Source organism: Neovison vison, chromosome 3 (assembly GCF_020171115.1).
Source record: "Neovison vison isolate M4711 chromosome 3, ASM_NN_V1, whole genome shotgun sequence".
Taxonomy (NCBI): Eukaryota; Metazoa; Chordata; class Mammalia; order Carnivora; family Mustelidae; genus Neogale; species Neogale vison.
The window spans coordinates 14,812,951-14,832,300 of NC_058093.1; the positions used below are offsets into that span (position 1 = coordinate 14,812,951).

General features: G+C 38.1%; 1 protein-coding gene and 1 pseudogene across 4 annotated transcripts in view; one reads left to right on the forward strand and one right to left on the reverse strand.

Annotated features, from left to right (window-relative positions):
* NBEAL1 (neurobeachin like 1) overlaps nucleotides 1-19,350 on the forward strand; it is a 207,302-nt gene that overhangs the window by 28,908 nt on the left and 159,044 nt on the right. For all 4 annotated transcript variants that reach the window (XM_044241352.1, XM_044241354.1, XM_044241350.1 and 1 more), the window contains exons 4-5: nucleotides 2,857-3,018; nucleotides 19,160-19,241. In XM_044241352.1, coding sequence (XP_044097287.1) covers nucleotides 2,857-3,018; nucleotides 19,160-19,241 — 244 coding nt within the window. The remainder of the gene's footprint in view (nucleotides 1-2,856; nucleotides 3,019-19,159; nucleotides 19,242-19,350) is intronic.
* LOC122902068 lies at nucleotides 12,616-13,305 on the reverse strand (annotated as a pseudogene).

Genomic DNA, 19,350 nt, shown 5'->3' on the forward strand with positions numbered 1-19,350 from the left:
ATTGCTACTATATTTAAAATAAGATGAAGAATGCCCAAGCATTGCCTTTTTCATAATTTAGCTGGTTTATTTAAAATTTTATTTCATACCTGACAGAAAACTAAACTATGAATTTAGATTTTACTAATAGAAAACTTTTAGTTTTTCAAGTGAATGTGATGTACAAGATGTGTAAAACTAGTCTGTTCACCTTAAAGATAAGAAACTCACAGATAATCCTTGTTTAAATTAAACTGACTTGGTAGAATTTCCAAGTTAGAGAATTCAAAATGCAAGGCAAGGAATGCTTTTCCCAGAATTTAAAGCCTTGGGATTTAAAGCCTCTCTTGTGTTAGATGGAGACAATAATGGGCAGCTGTTTAATATAGACATTTAGTAGCCAAACAGAGGAGTGAAACGGATTTCTGGGGGTTGGGAAATTTCAGCAAAAGATGCTTAGAATTTGGGGGCGGTGAAGTCCTAATGATGGGAAAATGCTTTCAAATTCTTAAATCCTCATCACATTAGGAATATGGCCAAAACTTTCTCAACTTTATCTATGTTAATCAAAGCCCAATTTTATAATGAGTGTAAGTACAACAGTAGATTTCTCTCTTAGGAGATAATTTTTTTTCTGTCTAGTAAAAAAATTTTTAAAGATATTGGGGCACCTGGGTGGCTCAGTCTGTTAAGCCACTGCCTTTGGCTCAGGTCATGATCTCAGGGTCCTGGGATGGAGTCCCACATCAGGCTCTCTGCTCAGCAGGGGGCCTGCTTCCCTTCCTCTCTCTCTGCCTGCCTCTCTGCCTACTTGTGATCTCTCTCTGTCAAATAAATAAATAAAATCTTTAAGATAAAAAAATTTTTTTTTAAGATATTATTTATTTATTTGACAGAGAGAGAGATCACAAGTAGGCAGAGAGGCAGGCAGAGAGAGAGGGAAGCAGGCTCCCTGCTGAGCAGAGAGCCCAGTGTGGGGCTCAGTCCTAAGACCCTGAGATCAGGACCCGAGCTGAAGGAAGAGGCTTAATCCAGAGTCATCCAGGTGCACTTGTCTAGTAAAATTTTTTTTAATGCAAAAAAGAATGGGACAGTGAAGGAAAAAGGAAAGAAATCCTTTAAGTAACTAGGATTGAATATTGGGAAATCTAATGTTTCTTTCTTGTTGACTTATGATTTTGGAAAAGTGAGTAGGAATAATTTAGCTTAGTCTTAAAAATCAGTTATATTTAAATTTAAATATTATTTAGAAGTTACTGTGGTTTTTCTCATCACCTCTTTTTAGCTCTTTAGCACGGAAAAATGTATATATAAAAATGAGAGTTTTTCTTATACCACCTATAAAAGAGAATGAAGGAATCCAAGTTATAAGTGAAGTGATTCCCAGACTAAAATGAAACATGTATTTTTGTGACATGGTTATAGAATTCTGCAGCCTTGGTAATGTGCTTTATGATTTCTGTGTAATTAAAGTGATCTGTTTATTTTATAAAGCACTTTATGTTGTGGGATGATTCTAGAAGAGGCTAAAAACATTTGTCATACATAATTATATGACTACTGGTAAGGTGTTTCAAATTTTTCTGTCTACAGTGAATGAAGCTTTAAACTCAGGGTAAAAGTAATAGTAAATCTTCATATTAACTGTTACCTGAAGAAGATACTGTTTAAAGTATGATTATCATTTAATCATAGGAGCTCTTCATGGTGCTCCTTTGCAATTAGGTATTTTTCTTAATAGAGATAGGAAAATTAGTATTCAGTGACTTTATGAAAAGATTTGTAGGCTTTAGTGATAGTATATTTAAAGCACATTACATTTTTATAGTTCTTTACATATTTCATTGTTAAAAATGCACATTGACCTTTTGCTTTCAGAACCCTGTGAAATAGGGCAGATGATATTACAATGTTATAGATTAGGGTACTTCAGAGATTAAGTACCATACTTTATGGTACAGAGGTAACTTGGTCCAAAGGTCTTCTCACCTAGATTCTAGGGGAATTTCTCTAAGACAGAGTAGCCAGTCACATCTGGTCTTGGCTTTGTCCTTAAAGAACCAGATGGTCTTCTTCTTTTTTTTTTTTTTTTTTTTAAGATTTTATTTATATTTATTTGACAGTGAGAGGGGAAACACAAGCAGGGGCAGTGGGAGAGGGGGAGAAGAAGGCTTCTTGCAGAGTAGGGAGCCCCACATGGGGCTCAATCCCAGGATGCTGGGATCATGACCTGAGCGGAAGGCAGACGCTTAATGACTGAGCCCCCCCAGGCCCCCCCAGATGGTCTTCTTACCCAGAAACCAGTTGTCATAAAATATTTATATATTACTTTAAAAAAATTTATTAATTGTCATGCTTAGGGTTCTTCATTCACCTTTCTCCTTTCCTTTTGCTGGTTAATTTCTCTCCCTCTTCTGACCACATGGCTTGGGAAGCCTATAGGTAGGTGAATATTGTTTATTTAGTAAAGAAGTTGACAGATATTAAATTAGGTACTCCATTTTTATTAGCTAGTTATTGTTCCTTTTAGGAATGGTATACACACATATATATATACACACACGTTTTATTTCTAAGTAGAAGGTGAATTAATTCTTAATATTTTCTTTGAAAATAGCACAATTGAAGATATTGAATAGATTCTCTCTCTAACTCTCCCTCTTTTCAGTAAGACTCTTCTGAAATGAGAGTAACTACTGTGCTCTACTAACCTTCTAAAGGATCACAGTGATCATCTGGTGGTGACTTGCGGAGAAGGCATAGAGCATCTGGAATAAAAGAGTTTCTTTAGGGTTTGAGGTGAAAATGCAATTCCTTTAACGTGTCAAAGATTTTAGTCCTGTACTTAATCAGCCTTCTTATTTTTCCCCCTTATAGGGTAGACGATGTGCCTCCAGGAATATCTCTCCTTCCTGATAACATTCTGCAGGTTTTAAGGATCCAGCTACTACAGTGTGTTCAGAAAATGGCAGATGGATTAGAGGAACAACAACAAGCTTTGTCAGTTTTGCTTGTCAAGTTCTTCATTATTCTTTGCAGGTATCTGGTACAAACAATCTAGTTATATGCTTTTAAAAATTACCAAAATAACAATGCATTTGTCGATTATTAATGTTTGTTGTTCATTTGGAGCTTTAAAGATGAGTGTGCCATTTTTTTTTTAAGAGTTTATTATTTTTATTTGAGAGAGAGGGAGAGAAAGAGAGAGGGAGCACAAGCAGGGGAAGAGCAGAGGGAGCAGGTGAAGCAGGCTTCCTGCTGATGGCAGAGCCCAACTCAGAGCTCCATCCCAGGACCCTGAGAATGGGACCTGAGCCAAAGGCAGACATTTAACCAACGGAGCCACACAGGCATCCCTTGAGTGCACCCTTTATGAACGGCTTATGATTTGTTATAATACTGGAAAGCTTTTTGTTTGTTTATTTAATATTTTACTTTATTTGAAATACGCTCCGTGCTCAATTTTGGCCTCGAACTCAGGACCCTGAGATCAAGAGTCTCATGTTCCACCGGCTGAGCCAGCCAGGCGCCCTACTAGAAAGCCTTTTAGGTACCATACTTAGTTATAGAGAGACTCAGCCAAAATTAAAAAAAAAAAAAATTATTCTAAAGACAGTGACTGAAGTTTTTACCTAACCAAGATTTGTTGTACAAGTACTGTGTATTATCATTTGTGAAATGATTTCTAATCGTTCATTTTATAATTTCACCAAAAAAAGTAGAATTATTCTACAGCTTATATTTCCAGGTTTATAGATGATTAGGTCTGTGGCACTTAAATTTTGATGTGCATAAGTATCAACTGGGAAGCTTAATAGGAATACAGAGCTTGAGTCTTATGGAAATTCTGACTCCAAAGAGCTCAGGCATTCTGGTTTTTCATGACTTCCCTATTAACCTGCATATGCAAATTTAAGAACTGTTGGGTTAGGGCATTTTATTCCTCTTTAAAGTCTATCTTCTTTTTGGAAACCATTTCCTGTAATATATGCTATTTGATTTATAAGTATTTTAGAATTAGTAGACAAACAGGGACTTAAATTACTGTGCATTGGGGCGCCTGGGTGGCTTAGTGGGTTAAGCCGCTGCCTTCGGCTCGGGTCATGATCTCGGGGTCCTGGGATCGAGTCCCGCATCGGGCTCTCTGCTCAGCAGGGAGCCTGCTTCCCTCTCTCTCTCTGCCTGCCTCTCTGTCTACCTGTGATCTCTCTCTGTCAAATAAATAAATAAAAAATCTTAAAAAAAAAAAAAAATAAATTACTGTGCATTTATTTACCTTTCACATAATTGCTCATTGTATTTGATTGCGGGAATCATGGAAAGATTGAGCAATAATTGCTAAAATGTTTTCCCTGTAATTTAGGCTCTCCCAGAATTATAGACATTTTTTTGATTGTGTGCTCTTTATTATCCTTAAAATTCAGAAAAATAATATAAGAATTAAAGGGTTGAGGGAAAGAGGGTTTATTTAGGCAATAAAACATGAGTTGGTTTGTTGATCTGTTATATTTTATCCTCTTAACTACTTAGTACAGTTTTATAGAAATCAGAAATCTATAGATAAATAACTGTCTTAAATTTAGTATGTTTAGGGGCTCCTGGGTGGCTCCATTGGTTCTAAGTGTCTGCTTTCGGCTCAGGTCATGATCCCAGGGTCCTGGGATCGAGCGCTGCATCAGGCTCCCTCTCTAGCAGGGAGTCTGCTTCTCCTTCTCCCTCTGTTTTTCCCACCACTCATGCTCTTGCTCTCTCTCTCACTCAAATAAATAGATGAAATCTTAAAAAAATAAATCCATGTTCAGCTCTTTTTAAAAAATTATTTATGGGGGCGCCTGGGTGGCTCAGTGGGTTAAGCCACTGCCTTCGGCTCAGGTCATGATCTCAGGGTCCTGGGATCGAGTCCCGCATCGGGCTCTCTGCTCAGCAGGGAGCCTGCTTTCTCCTCTCTCTCTCTGCCTGCCTCTCTGCCTACTTGTGATCTCTCTCTGTCAAATAAATAAATTAAAAAATCTTAAAAAAAAAAAAAATTATTTATGGGCGCCTGGGTGGCTCAGTGGGTTGAGCCGCTGCCTTCGGCTTGGGTCATGATCTCAGGATCCTGGGATCGAGTCCCGCATTGGGCTCTCTGCTCAGCAAGGGGCCTGCTTCCCTTTCTCTCTCTCTGCCTGCCTCTCTGCCTACTTGTGATCTCTCTCTGTCAAATAAATAAATAAAATCTTTAAAAATATATATATATATATATATATTTATTTATTTATCTTGAAACAGAAAAAGAGAGAGCACAGGTGTGTGCATGCAACTGGGGGGGGAGGGGTAGAGGGGGAGAGAGAGAGAATCCCAAGCAGCCTCCGCTCAGCACAGAGCCTGATACACAGCTTGATCTCATGACCTTGAGATCATGACCTGAGCTGAAATCAAGAGTTGGAAGCCCAACTAAATGAGCCACCCAGGCTCCCGTAGCTCTTTATCATTATAGGCAAACACTGGAATATTCCAACATATCTTTTGGTTGAATTTTTTTTATTAGGAGATAATCTCATGATAAGTGTAATGTTTATTTTATTTCAAATTTAATGTTTAATAGCTATCAATCACAGAATGTGTTTCTATTTTCAGAGACCTCATTTTTTAAAAAGAATTCTTTTAAAAATTTTTAATAAGTTTTATGTGGTATAGCAGTTTAGTTTTATATAAAAATTTGGAAAAAGTATAGAGTTTCTGTATGCTTTTTCTTCTTCCTCCATAGTTCCCCTATTATTAAGATCTTACATTAGGTTGGTACCTTTGTTACAATGATGAATAGGTATTGATACATCATTAAAGTCTGTAGAGTACATTAGAATTTTCTGTGTTGTACAGTTCTATGAGTTTTGACAAATGTGTATAGTCATGTATCCACCTTTATAGTATCTTACAGAATAATTTCATCACCCCAAAAATGCCCCATCTATTCATTTCTCTCTGGTTATGCCCAACATTTGACAACTGCTGATTTTTTTTTTTTAATTATACCTATAGTGTTGCTTTTCCCAGGATGTTTCATATAGTGTGTACCATTTTCACACTGCCTGCTTTCACTTAGGAAGTAGATTTAAGGTTCTTCCATGTCTTTTAGTGTTTTTTTTTTTTAATTTGCTTTTCTTTTTTTTATTTGAATTTTCTTTTCTTTTTTCTTTTTTTTTTCTAATCAACATATAATGTATTATTGGCCTCAGGGGTACAGGTCTTTGAATCATCAGGCTTACACACTTCACAGCACTTGCCATAGCACATTCCCTCCCCAATGTCCATAACCCAGCCACCCTCTCCATACTCCCCTACCTCCAGCAACCCTCAGTTTGTTTTGTGAGATCAAGAGTCTCTTATGATTTGTCTCCCTCCCGATTCCATCTTGTTTCATTTTTTCCTTCCCTACCCCCAAACCCCCCATGTTGCCTCTCAAATTCCTCATATCAGAGAGATCATATGATAATTGTCTTTCTCTGATTGACTTATTTTGCTCAGCCTAATACCCTCTAGTTCCATCCATGTTATTGCAAATGGCAAGATGTCTTTTCTTTTGATGGCTGCATAGTGTTCCATTGTATATATATACCACCTCTTCTTTATCCATTCATCTGTTGGACATCTAGGTTCTTTCCATACTTTGGCTATTGTGGACAATGCTGCTATAAACATTCGGGTGCTCATGCCCCTTCAGATCTCTACATTTGTATCTTTAGGGTAAATACCCAGTAATGCAATTGCTGGGTCATGGGTAGCTCTATTTTCAACTTTTTGAGGAACCTCCATGCTGTTTTCCAGAGTGGCTGCACCAGCTTGCATTCCCACCAACAGGGTAGGAGGGTTCCCCTTTCTCTGCATCCTCACCAGCATCTGTTGTTTCCCGACTTGTTAATTTTAGCCATTCTGACTGGTGTGAGGTGATATCTCATTGTGGTTTTGATTTGTTTTTCCCTGATGCTGAGTGATGTGGAGCACTTTTTCATGTGTCTGTTGGCCATCTGGATGTTTTCTTTGCAGAAATGTCTGTTCATGTCCTCTATCCATTTCTTGATTGGATTATTTGTTCTTTGGGTGTTGAGTTTGATAAGTTCTTTATAGATTTTGGATACTAGCCCTTTATCTGATATGTCATTCCCAAATATCAACAGTTTTGTTGACTGTTTCCTTTGCTGTGCAAAAGCTTCTTGATGAAGTCCCAAGAGTTCATTTTTGCCCTTGCTTCCCTTGCCTTTGGCGGTGTTTCTAGGAAAAAGTTGCTATGGCTGAGGTCGAAGAGGTTGCTGCCTGTGTTCTTCTCAAGGATTTTGATGGACTCCTTTCTCACATTGAGGTCCTTCATCCATTTTGAGTCTTATTTTCGTGTGTGGTGTAAACAAATGGTCCAGTTACATTTTTTTGCATGTGGCTGTCCAATTTTCCCAGCACCATTGGTTGAAGAGACTGTCTTTTTTCCATTGGGCATTCTTACCTGTTTTGTCGAAGATTAGTTGACCATAGAGTTGAGGGTCCATTTGTGGGTTCTCTGTTCTGTTCCATTGATCTGTGTCTGTTTTTGTGCCAGTACCAGATTGTCTTGATGATGACAGCTTTGTGATAGAGCTTGAAGTCCAGAATTGTGATACCACCAGATTTGGTTTTAATTTTCAACATTTCTCTGGCTATTTGGGGTCTTTTCTGGTTCCATACAAATTTTAGGCTTATTTGTTCCATTTCTTTGAAGAAAGTTCCTGGTATTTTGATAGAGATTGCATTAAATGTATAGATTGCTCTAGGCAACATAGACATTTTCACAATATTTGTTCTTCCAATCCATGAGCATGGAACATTTTTCCATTTCTTTGTATCTTCCTCAATTTCTTTCATGAGTATTTTATAGTTTTCTGAGTACAGATTCTTTGCCTCTTTGGTTAGGTTTATTCCTAAGTATCTTGTGGTTTGGGGTGCAATTGTAAATGGGATCGATTCCTTAATTTCTCTTTCTTCTGTCTTGTGGTGTATAGAAATGCAACTGATTTCTGTGCATTGATTTTATATCCTGATACTTTACTTAATTCCTGTACAAGTTCTAGCAGATTTGGAATGGAGTCTTGGCTTTTCCACATAAAGTATCATATCATCTGCCTAAAGTGATAGTTTAACTTCTTCTTTGCTGATTTGGATGCCTTTAATTGCTTTTGGTTGTCTTGATTACTAGAAGGCTAGGACTTCTAGTACTATGTTGAATAGCAGCGGTGATAATGGACATTGCTGCCATGTTCCTGGCCTTAGCAGAAAAGCTCTCAGTTTTTCTCCATTGAGGATGATATTTGCGGTGGGTTTTTCATAGATATTTGGCTTTGATGATATGGAGGTGTGTACCCTCTATCCCAACACTTGAAAGAATTTGCATCTAGAAAGGATGCTGTACTGTGTCGAATGGTTTTTTAGCATTTATTGAGAGTATCATATGGTTCTTGTTCTTTCGTTTATTAATGTATTGTATCACATTGATTTGCAGTGTTGAACCAACCTTGCAGCCCAGGAATAAATCCCACTTGGTCATGATGAATAATCCTTTTAATGTACTGTTGGATCCTATTGGCTAGTATTTTGGTGAGAATTTCCCATCTGTGTTCATCAAGGACATTGGTCTGTAATTCTCATTTTTGATGGGGTCTTTGTCTGGTTTTGGGATCAAGGTTATGCTGACCACATAAAATAAGTTAGGAAGTTTTCCTTCCTTTTCTATTTTTTGGAGCACTTTCAGGAGACTAGGAATTAATTCTTCTTTAAATGTTTGATAGAATTCCCCTGGGATGCCGTCTGGCCCTGGGCTCTTGTTTGTTGGGAGATTTTTTGACTGCTTCAATCTCCTTACTGGTTATGAGTCTGTTCAGATTTTCTGTTTCTTCCTGGTTCAGTTGTGGTAGTTTATATGTCTCTAGAAATGCATCCATTTTTTCCAGATTGTCAAATTTGCTGGTGTATAGTTGCTTATAATATGTCCTTATAATTGATTGTATTTCTTTGGTGTTGGTTGTGATCTCTCCTCTTTTATTTGTGATTTTATTTATTTGGGTCCTTTTTCTTTTCTTTTTGATAAGTTTGGCTAGGGGTCTATCAAACTTACTAATTCTTTCAAAGAACCAGCTTCTAGTTCGTTGATTTGTTCTATTGTTTTTTTGTTTTCTATTTCATTGATTTCTGCTCTGATCTTTATTATTTCTCTTCTCCTGCTGGCTTTAGTCTTTCTTTGTTGTTTTTTCTCCAGCTCCTTTAGGTGTAGGGTTAAGTTGTTTATTTGAGACCTTTCTTGTTCTTGAGAAAGGCTTGTATTGCTATATATTTTCCTCTCAGGACTGCCTTTGCTGTGTCCCACAGATTTTGAACCATTGTGTTTTCATTACCATTTGTTTCCATGAATTTTTTCAATTCCTTTTTAAATTTCCTGTTTGACCCATTCATTCTTTTGAAGGATGCTCTTTAACCTCCATGTATTTGGGTTCTTCCCAAATTTCCTCTTGGGATTGAGTTCTAGCTTCAGAGCATTGTGGTCTGAAATATGCAAGGAATGATCCCAATCATTTGATACTGGTTGAGACCTGATTTCTGACCCAGTATGTGATCTATTCTGGAGAATGTTCCATGGGCACTAAAGAAGAACGTATATTCTGTTGCTTTGGATGGAATGATCTGAATATATCTATGATGTCCATCTGGTCCTGTGTGTCACTTAAGACCTTAATTTCCTTGTTGATCTTTTGCTTGCATGATCTGTCCATTTCAGTGAGGGGGTTGTTACAGCCCCCTACTATTATTTCATTATTGTTGATGTATTTCTTTGATTTTGTCATTAATTGGTTTATATAGTTGGCTGCTCCCATGTTAGGGGCATAGATATTTAAAATTGTTAGATCTTTTGTTGGACAGACCCTTTGAGTATGATATAGTGTCCTTTCTCATCTCTCATTATAGTCTTTGGCTGAAAATCTAATTGATCTGATATAAGGATTGCCACCCAGCTTTCTTTTGATGTCCATTGGCATGGTAAATTGTTTTCTACCCCCTCACTTTAAATCTGGAAGTGTATATTGGGTCTAAAATGAGTTTCTCATAGACAGCATATTGATGGGTTTTTTTTTTTTAAGATTATTTATTTATTTATTTGACAGAGAGAAATCACAAGTAGATGGAGAGGCAGGCAGAGAGTGAGAGAGGGAAGCAGGCTCCCTGCTGAGCAGAGAGCCCGATGCGGGACTCGATCCCAGGACCCTGAGATCATGACCTGAGCCGAAGGCAGCGGCTTAACCCACTGAGCCACCCAGGTGCCCGGGTTTTGTTTTTTTAACCCATTGTGATATGCTGTATCTTTCGATTGTGGCATTTAACCCATTTACATTCAGGGTAACTACTGAAAGATATGAATTTAGTGACATTGTATTGCATGTAAGGTGACTGTTACTGTATATTGTCTCTGTTCCTTTCTGGTCTACTACTTGTAGGCTCTCTCTTTGTTTAGAGGACTGCTTTCACTATTAACTGTAGGGCTGGTTTGGTGTTTACAGATTCTTTTAGTTTTTGTTGTCCTGCAAGCTTTTTATCTCTGCTTCTATTTTCAGTGATAGTCTAGCTGGATATAGTATTCTTGGTTGCATGTTCTTCTCATTTAGTGCTCTGAATATATTACGCCACTTCTTTCTGGCCTTCCAGGTCTCTATGGATAAGTCTGCTTCCAATCTAATATTTTTACCATTGTGTGTTACATATTTCTTGTCTGAGGCTGCTTTCAGGATTTTCTCTTTGTCCCTAAGACTTGTGAGTTTTACTATTAGATGACAGAGTGTGGACCTATTTTTACTGATTTTGAGGGGGTTCTCTGTGCCTCCTGCATTTTGATGCTTGTTCCCCCTTGCCATGTTAGTGAAATTCTTCACTATAATTTGCTCCAATGTACTTTCTGTCCCCCTCTCTCTTTCTTCTTCTTCTGGAATCCCAATTCTTCTAATAGTGTTTCATCTTATGGTATCACTTATGTCTCAGATTCTCCCCTCATGTTCCAGTAGTTGTTTGTCTCTCTTTTGCTCAGTTTCTTTATTCTCCATCATTTGGTCTTCTATATCACTAATTCTCTCTTCTGCCTCATTTATCCTAGCAGTAAGAGCCTCCTTTTTTTTTTCTTTAAAGATTTTATGTAATTTTTTTGACAGAGATCACAAGGAGGCAGAGAGGCAAGCAGAGAGAGAGGAAGGTAAGCAGGCTCCCTGCTGAGCAGAGAACCCAATGTGGGGCTCGATCCTAGGACCCTGGGAACACAACCTGTGCCAAAGGCAGAGGCTTTAACCCACTGAGCCACCCAGACACCCCAAGAGCCTTTAATTTTTTTTTTTAAAGATTTATTTATTTATTTGACAGATCATAAGCAGGCAGAGAAGCAGGCAGAGAGAGAGGAGGAAGCAGACTCCCTGCTGAGTGGAGAGCCCGATGCAGAACTCGATCCCAGGACCCTGGGACCATGACCTGAGCCAAAGGCTGAGACTTTAACCCACTGAGCCACTCAGGTGCCCTGAGCCTCCAATTTTTATTGCACCTCATTTATAGCTTTTTTTAATTTCAGCTTGGTTATATTTTATTTTTTTTATTTCTCCAGGTTACTTCTAGTTTTTGGCAGTTATCCGTATGGCTACTGTAAACATTTGTGTAGATTTTTCCATGGGCATTAGTTTTCAACTTGTTTGTATAAATACTTTAGTCTGTCAGCACCTCCTCCCTTTCCCTGAGGCAGCACAATCTGGTTTATTCTTCCAGTTATTTTCCTTGGAGCCTATGAGGGGGGGAGTCTTCATGCCCTGTCACTACTTCTTTGGGGAATGTGGGTGTAAACCCAGGATTGGGGGCCTGTCTGCTCACCCCCCCCACCCATCCAGTATCTTAGATTCCTGCCCTCTAGCACAGCCTCTTTCTGCTCTTCTATCATCTTTAGCTGAAAAACCAAGTTCTTTGTGCTGTCTCTTACCTGTCTTACCTGTGCCCTATCCTCCAGCTTGTATTTAAGTCCTTGTCATGCCCCCCCACCCCTTACTCCCAGCTTCCCCCCATCAAGTCATGTATTTTGTAAGGAACAGTGACGTGGGGAAAGATGGGAAGGACAGAAAGTCAATTTCCGCTGGTCCTTAGGTGTGTGAAGTGTTCATGCAGAGAAAAAAAATAAATAGAAAAATAATCCTGGGGAAAAAAAAAAAGAAAAATAATCCTGTTATGAACATGAATGTAGAGATATGTCTGGTGAAGGTTCTTTGGGGTACATATCCAAAAGTAGACATGCTGTGTCATATGCTAACTGGAATCTTAAATTTTTGAGGAATTGCCATACTGTTTTTCATAGCAGTGTCTGGAACCTGTTACATTCCCATTGGCAGTGCTCAGATTTTTTTTTTTCCAATTTATTTGACAGAGATCACAAGTAGGCAGAGAGGCAGGCAGAGAGGAAGGAAAGCAGGCTCCCTGCTGAGCAGAGAGCTTGATGTGGGGCTCCATCCCAGGACCCTGGGATCATGACCTGAGCCGAAAGCAGAGGCTTTAATCCACTGAGCCACCCAGGTGCCCCCCCGCCCCGCACCTTTTTTTTTTAAGAGAAAATTCAACAGTGTCCATTCAGCTCAGTTTGGTGGCCACTTCTTTAGCCTTTGCCTTTTCCAGCTTGGTGATGCAAGCCACAGACTTCAGGCCCAGGATATTGCCTCCCCAGTGGCAGCAGATCTCATCGTATCTGTCATCATAATTGGTCCTGATGGCTTGCACCAGATTTGCCAGGGCTCTTTTGTTTTCCAAGTTGATCTTTGTGAAGATGACAGTGGTGCAGGTCTTTCTGTGGACCAGACACCCCAGCCTCTCCTTCCTCTTGGTAATGCATTAGGGAACCCTCATATGATGACGCAGAGCAAGCAGGAAAACCACTAGCTCAGTGGGATCCATCTCATGTGCAGTCACTACCAGCTGAGCCTTCTTGTTTTCCACCAGGATGGTGACAGTGTTAACCCTGGCTTGGAGGATAGGCGGCCACTTAGTGGGGACATCCACTTTGCCTACAGCTTTCTTCTCAGGCAGGGCCAACATTCTCTGATTCTTCTGCTGCTTTGTCTCTGGTCTGTGCTTGTGGGCCAGCTTAAGCAGTTGAGTTGCTGTCTGGTGGTCCAAGGCCTAGGTGAACTGGTTAATCGCAAGAGGCACTTTTAAACATTTATAGAGAATAGTCCTTTGTTGCTACAGCCAGATGTAGCAGGGCCATCCTTGCCAATACATGTTGTTTTCTGTGGGTTTTTAAATTTTTTGTTTTTGTTTTTGTTTTTTTGGAGGGGGAGGGGCAAAAGGAGAGGAGGAAAGAGAATCTTAAGCAGGGTCCATGCCCAGTGTGGAGCCTGACGTGGGGCTTGATCTCCTGTCCTGAGCCAAAGTCAAGAGTCGGACACTTAACCACTTAATCCTTCCAGGCACCCTGGGGCTTTTTTGTTTTTGTTTTTTTATAGTATCATCCTAATGGGTGTGAGGGGGTACCTCATTATAAATTCAATTTGCATTTCTCTAATGATATTTGATGTTGAGCATCTTTTCATGTGTTTATTGGCCATTCATATAGTAGTTCTTTGGAGAATTGTCTATTCAAGTCTTTTGCCATTTTTGAATTGGGTTGATTTTTTGAATGTTGAGATTTAGGAACTCTATATATTCTGAATATTAATTTCTTGTCAGATACATGATTTGTAAGTATTTTCTCCCATTTTGTGAGTTGCCTTTTTGCTCTATTAATAGTGTCTTTTGATGCATAAATTTTAAATTTTCATGAAATCCAATTCGTCTGTTTTTATTTTTGTTACCTATACCTCTGGTATCCTATCCAAGAAATCAAATCTACTGTCATGAAGCTCTTGTACTTTATTTTGTTCTAAGAGTTTTGTTGTTTTAGGTCTTACATTTAGTTTCTTGGTCCATTTGAGTTAGTATTTGTATATGGTGTCAAGTAAGGTTCAAGTTTCATTCTTTTGCTTGTGTGTATCCAGTTTTCCCAACATCACTTTTTTGGGAAAAGTCTTTCCTTTCCCCATCGGATTACATCGGGATCCTTGTCAAAAGCATACATGTGAGGATTTATTTCAGGGCTTTTTTTTTTTTTTTTTTAAAGATTTTATTTATTTATTTGACAGGCAGAGATCACTAGTAGGCAGAGAGGCAGGCAGAGAGGGAGGGGGGAGAAGCAGGCTCCCTGTTGAGCAGAGAGCCCGATGCAGGGCTCTATCCCAGAACCCTGGGATCATGACCTGAGCCGAAGGCAGAGGCTTTAACCCACTGAGCCACCCAGGCGCTCCTATTTCAGGGCTATTTTATTCCATTTGTCTTTATGCCTTTCTTTATGCTGTCACTTAAACTGTCACTGTTTGATTATTTATGCTTTGTACTAAGAAAAAAAATTAAAAAGTGTGAGTCTTCCAGTTTGGTCTTTATCAAAATTGATTTTGCTATATGGGGTACCTTGGGATTCCATATGGATTTTTAGGAAGGGTTTTTATGTTTCTGCAAAAAACATTAGGATTTTGATAAGGATTGCATTGAATCTGTAGATTGTTTTGGGTAGTTTTGATGTTTTAATGGTAAGATGTCCTCTGCTCTGTGAACATCACATGTGTTTATGTTTATCTCTTTCAAAGTAATCTTGCAGCAATTTTTTTGTTGTCATTTTATAAGTCTTTGTCTTCCTTGATTAAATTAATTCCTAAGTATTTTATTCTTAATGCTATTGTAAATGAAACTGTCTTCATGATAATACGTTCTCATTATTTATTGTTTATGTATTAGAATGCACTGGATTTTTATGTGGTGATTTTTTTATCCTAATATTTTGCTGAATTCATTTATTAATGAATTATTAATTCTCATGGTTTGTGTTTAATCTTTAGCATTTTCTTCATATAAGATTATATCAGATGCAAACAGATAATTTTACCTCCTCTTTTTCTTGCCTAATAGCTTTGGTTGGAACTTTCAGTACTATGTTGTATAGAGGCAGTCAAAGTGACCATCTTTGCATCATACCTGTTCTTAGAGGAAAAGCTTTCAGTCTTTCACGGTAGAATATGATTCTGCTGTAGAATTTTTATGTATGGCTTTTTATTATGTTGAGGTACTTCATCCATGACCGTTTAAGTTCCCTTAAAGTTACTTCAGCCAGAGGGCAAGGCGCTCCCAACAGTGGGACAAGGTACACTAACAATGGCTGCCCATCTCTTTGTCTGCATTTCTGTATCAGAAGCAGCAGTCAGTGATCAGAGCACAAATTCCTGATATTTGAAGGACAAGGTCCTTTTGCCCACCTTGGTTTCTTTTAACTTGTTAGCTGGAGGTTCTGGGAAGATGTTCAGAGCTGCCTACCCCATGAATGGTTGTTACTATGCTAATAATAGCTGAAATTTACCAAAATTAATGAACACTAACTGCAGTTTACTGTCCCATATCTTCCCCTGGAAGTTGGCAGCATTCAGCAGACTTCAGAGTTCCAGAATAAGTTTTATCCAGCACAGTTGTTTTCTAGGTGTGGAGACAGATTTCCTGGTGCTTCCTTTTCTGCCGTCTTCCTAGACTCCTCCGTAGGATCTTTGAGTTTTATCTCTCCTGTACTTTCTCTTTTCCCAAAGAAGTCATGCCAGTCTGACTTCTTATATTAAAAACTGTTTATCCTTTTTTTTTTTAAACTAGTCAACTTTATTCATTTACTTTTTATATATTTGTTTAAAAATTTTAAATTAACATATAGGGGTGCCTGGGTGGCTCATTCGGTTAAGTGGCTGCCTTCATCTCGGGTCATGATCCCAGAGTCTTGGGATCAAGCCCTACATCTGGCTCCCTGCTCAGCTGGGAGTCTGCTTCTCCCTCTTCCTCCACTGGTGGCTCTGCCTACTTGCGGTCTCTCTCTGTCTCTCTGTCAAATAAATAAATAGAATCTTAAAAAAATTAACATATAATGTATTATTTGTTTCAGGGGTATAGGTCTGTTATTTCTGTTGTTTTTTTGGTTCTTTTAACATATTTTGTATTTTATTTTATTTTTTAATTTAAATTCAGTTAATACATAGTGTATTAGTAGTTTCAGAGGTAGAGTTCAGTGATTCATCAGTCTTACATAACACCAGTGCTCATTACATCACGTACCCTCCTTTAATGACCATAACCCAGTTACCCCATTCCCCACCCATGCCCTCCATCAACCTCAGTTGTTTCTTCTGATTAAGAGTCTCTTAAGGTTTGTCTCCACTGATTTCATCTTGTTTTCTTCCTCCCTTCCTCTGTGATCCTCTGTTTTATTTCTTAAATTACACATATGAGTGAGATCATATATTAATTGTCTTTCTCTGATTGACTTATTTCGCTTAGCATAACACCCTCTAGTTCTATCCATGTTATCGCAAATGGGCCTCTGCTGTATTTTAGATAAATAGTATTTTTCATGTCACAGTGTCTCAGAAGTGAAAATTAATAGACTGTTACTATGCTAAGAAGAAGATTGGTGATGTTAGATGCAGGAAATGCTAGCATTATGTGTCCTGTCTTGTCTTGTAAAAATGAGATAAAAATGAGGACCACGACCACATTGTAATTAAACATCACTTATTGAGCCACTCATTGCTTTAAACAAGATATATACTACACATATGGAAAACCCAAAAGACTCCACCCCCAAACTACTAGAATTCATACAGCAATTCAGTAACGTGGCAGGATACAAAGTCAGTGTACAGAAATCAGTGGCTTTCTTATACACTAACAATGAAAATACAGAAAGGAACATTAGAGAATCGATTCCATTTACTATAGCACCAAGAACCATAAGATACCTGGGAATAAAACTAACCAAAGAGGTAAAGGATCTGTACTTGAGGAACTACAGAACACTCATGAAAGAAATTGAAGAAGACACAAAAAGATGGAAGACCATTCCATGCTTTTGGATCGGATGAATAAACATTGTTAAAATGTCTATACTGCCTAGAGTAATCTGTACTTTTAATGCCATTCCGATCAAAATTCCACCGGTATTTTTCAAAGAGCAAATAATCTTAAAATTTGTATGGAATCAGAAGAGACCCTGAATCGCTAAGGAAATGTTGAAAAACAAAAATAAAACTGGAGGCATTACGTTACCTGATTTCAAACTTGACTATAAAGCTGTGATCACCAAGACAGAGTGGTACTGGCATAAAAGCAGACACATAGACCAGTGGAACAGAGTAGAGGGCCCAGATATGGACCCTCAACTCTATGGTCAAATAATCTTCGACAAAACAGGAAAAAATATACAGTGGAAAAAAGACAGTCTCTTCAATAAGTGGTGCTTGGAAAACTGGACAGCTATATGTAGAAGAATGAAACTCGACCATTCTCTTACACCGTACACAAAGATCAACTCAAAATGGATAAAAGACCTCAACGTGAGACAGGAATCCATCAGAATCCTAGAGGAGAACATAGGCAGGAATCTCTTCGATATCAGCCACAGCAACTTCTTTCAAGATATGTCTCCAAAGGCAAAGGAAACAAAAGCGAAAATGAACTTTTGGGACTTCATCAAAATCAAAAGCTTCTGCACAGCAAAGGAAACAGTCAACAAAACAAAGAGGCAACCCATGGAATGGGAGAAGATGTTTGCAAATGACAGTACAGACAAAAGGTTGATATCCAGGATCTATAAAGAACTCCTCAAACTCAACACACACAAAACAGATAATCATATCAAAAAATGGGCAGAAGATATGAACAGACACTTCTCCAATCAAGACATACAAATGGCTATCAGACACATGAAAAAATGTTCATCATCACTAATCATCAGAGAGATTCAAATTAAAACCACATTGAGATATCGCCTTACACCAGTTAGAATGGCCAAAATTAACAAGACAGGAAACAATATGTGTTGGAGAGGATGTGGAGAAAGGGGAACCCTCTTACATTGTTGGTGGGAATGCAAGTTGGTGCAGCCACTTTGGAGAACAGTGTGGAGATCCTCAAGAAATTAAAAATAGAGCTTCCCTATGACCCTGCCATTGCACTCCTGGGTATTTACCCCAAAGATACAGATGTAGTGAAAAGAAGGGCCATCTGTACCCCAATGTTTATAGCAGCAATGGCCACGGTCTCCAAACCGTGGAAAGAACCAAGATGCCCTTCAACGGATGAATGGATAAGGAAGATGTGGTCCGTATACATTATGGAGTATTATGCCTCTATCAGAAACGATGAATACCCAACTTTTGTATCAACATGGATGGGACTGGAAGAGATTATGCTGAGTGAAATAAGTCAAGCAGAGAGAGTCAATTATCATATGGTTTCACTTATTTGTGGAGCATAACAAATAACATGGAGGACAAGGGGAGATGGAGAGGAGAAGGAAGTCGAGGGACATTGGTAGGGGAGGTGAACCGTGAGAGACCATGGACTCAGAAAAACAATCAGAGGGTTTTGAAGGGGCCAGGGGTGGGAGGTTGGGGGAACCAGGTGGTGGGTATTAGAGAGGGCATGGATTGCATGGAGCACTGGGTGTGGTGCAAAAACAATGAATATTGTTACGCTGAAAAGAAATTAAAAATTAAAAAAATATATATATATATACTACACTCTCATGGTGAATGTATGTACAGATGCTGGCTTTTCTATCAAGGCCTTTCAGTATAGTTGAGAAATATGTCTAGATAAGGGAACTCTAATTTCAAAGAGCAAAATGAAAATTCTGAAACTATACATATTCTATAATGGCAATAATATGTACAAAACCAAACTAAGAATCTGCATACAAAAATAAAACAAACCTGAAAAGAAATAATCCAGAATGTAAATAGTTGTGAATATTTGGGTTGTGAGAATATTTCTGATTTTTGTTTCTACTTTGTGATATTTTTTACTTTTTCTATAATAAATAATGCTAATCAGCAATGTACTTCTTAAGCATTCTGTTTAGAGTAGCTAAATGGTGCTTGAGGTGTGTTTCACATTCTTAGTGGAAAAACAGTTATGTAATATATTGATTTTAAGTTTTAATAAATGTCATTTATATTTCCTTTACCAGCATGTATTTTCAAAATTCATCCTGAATAGATGAACATACATTTTTGGCACTATTCATATAATAAATATTCTTTTTTTCTCACAGAAATTTATCTAATGTGGAAGAAATTGGGACTTGCTCATATATTAATCATGTCATTACTATGACAACACTGTATATTCAGCAGGTAGGTGACTTAATATATTCCTTTTGTTGCTTTACTGAGGGTAACTAGGTTTTATGTTTTAAAATATCATAAAGTTAAAGGTTTTTAGAGGAGGTAATCAAGAAATGAA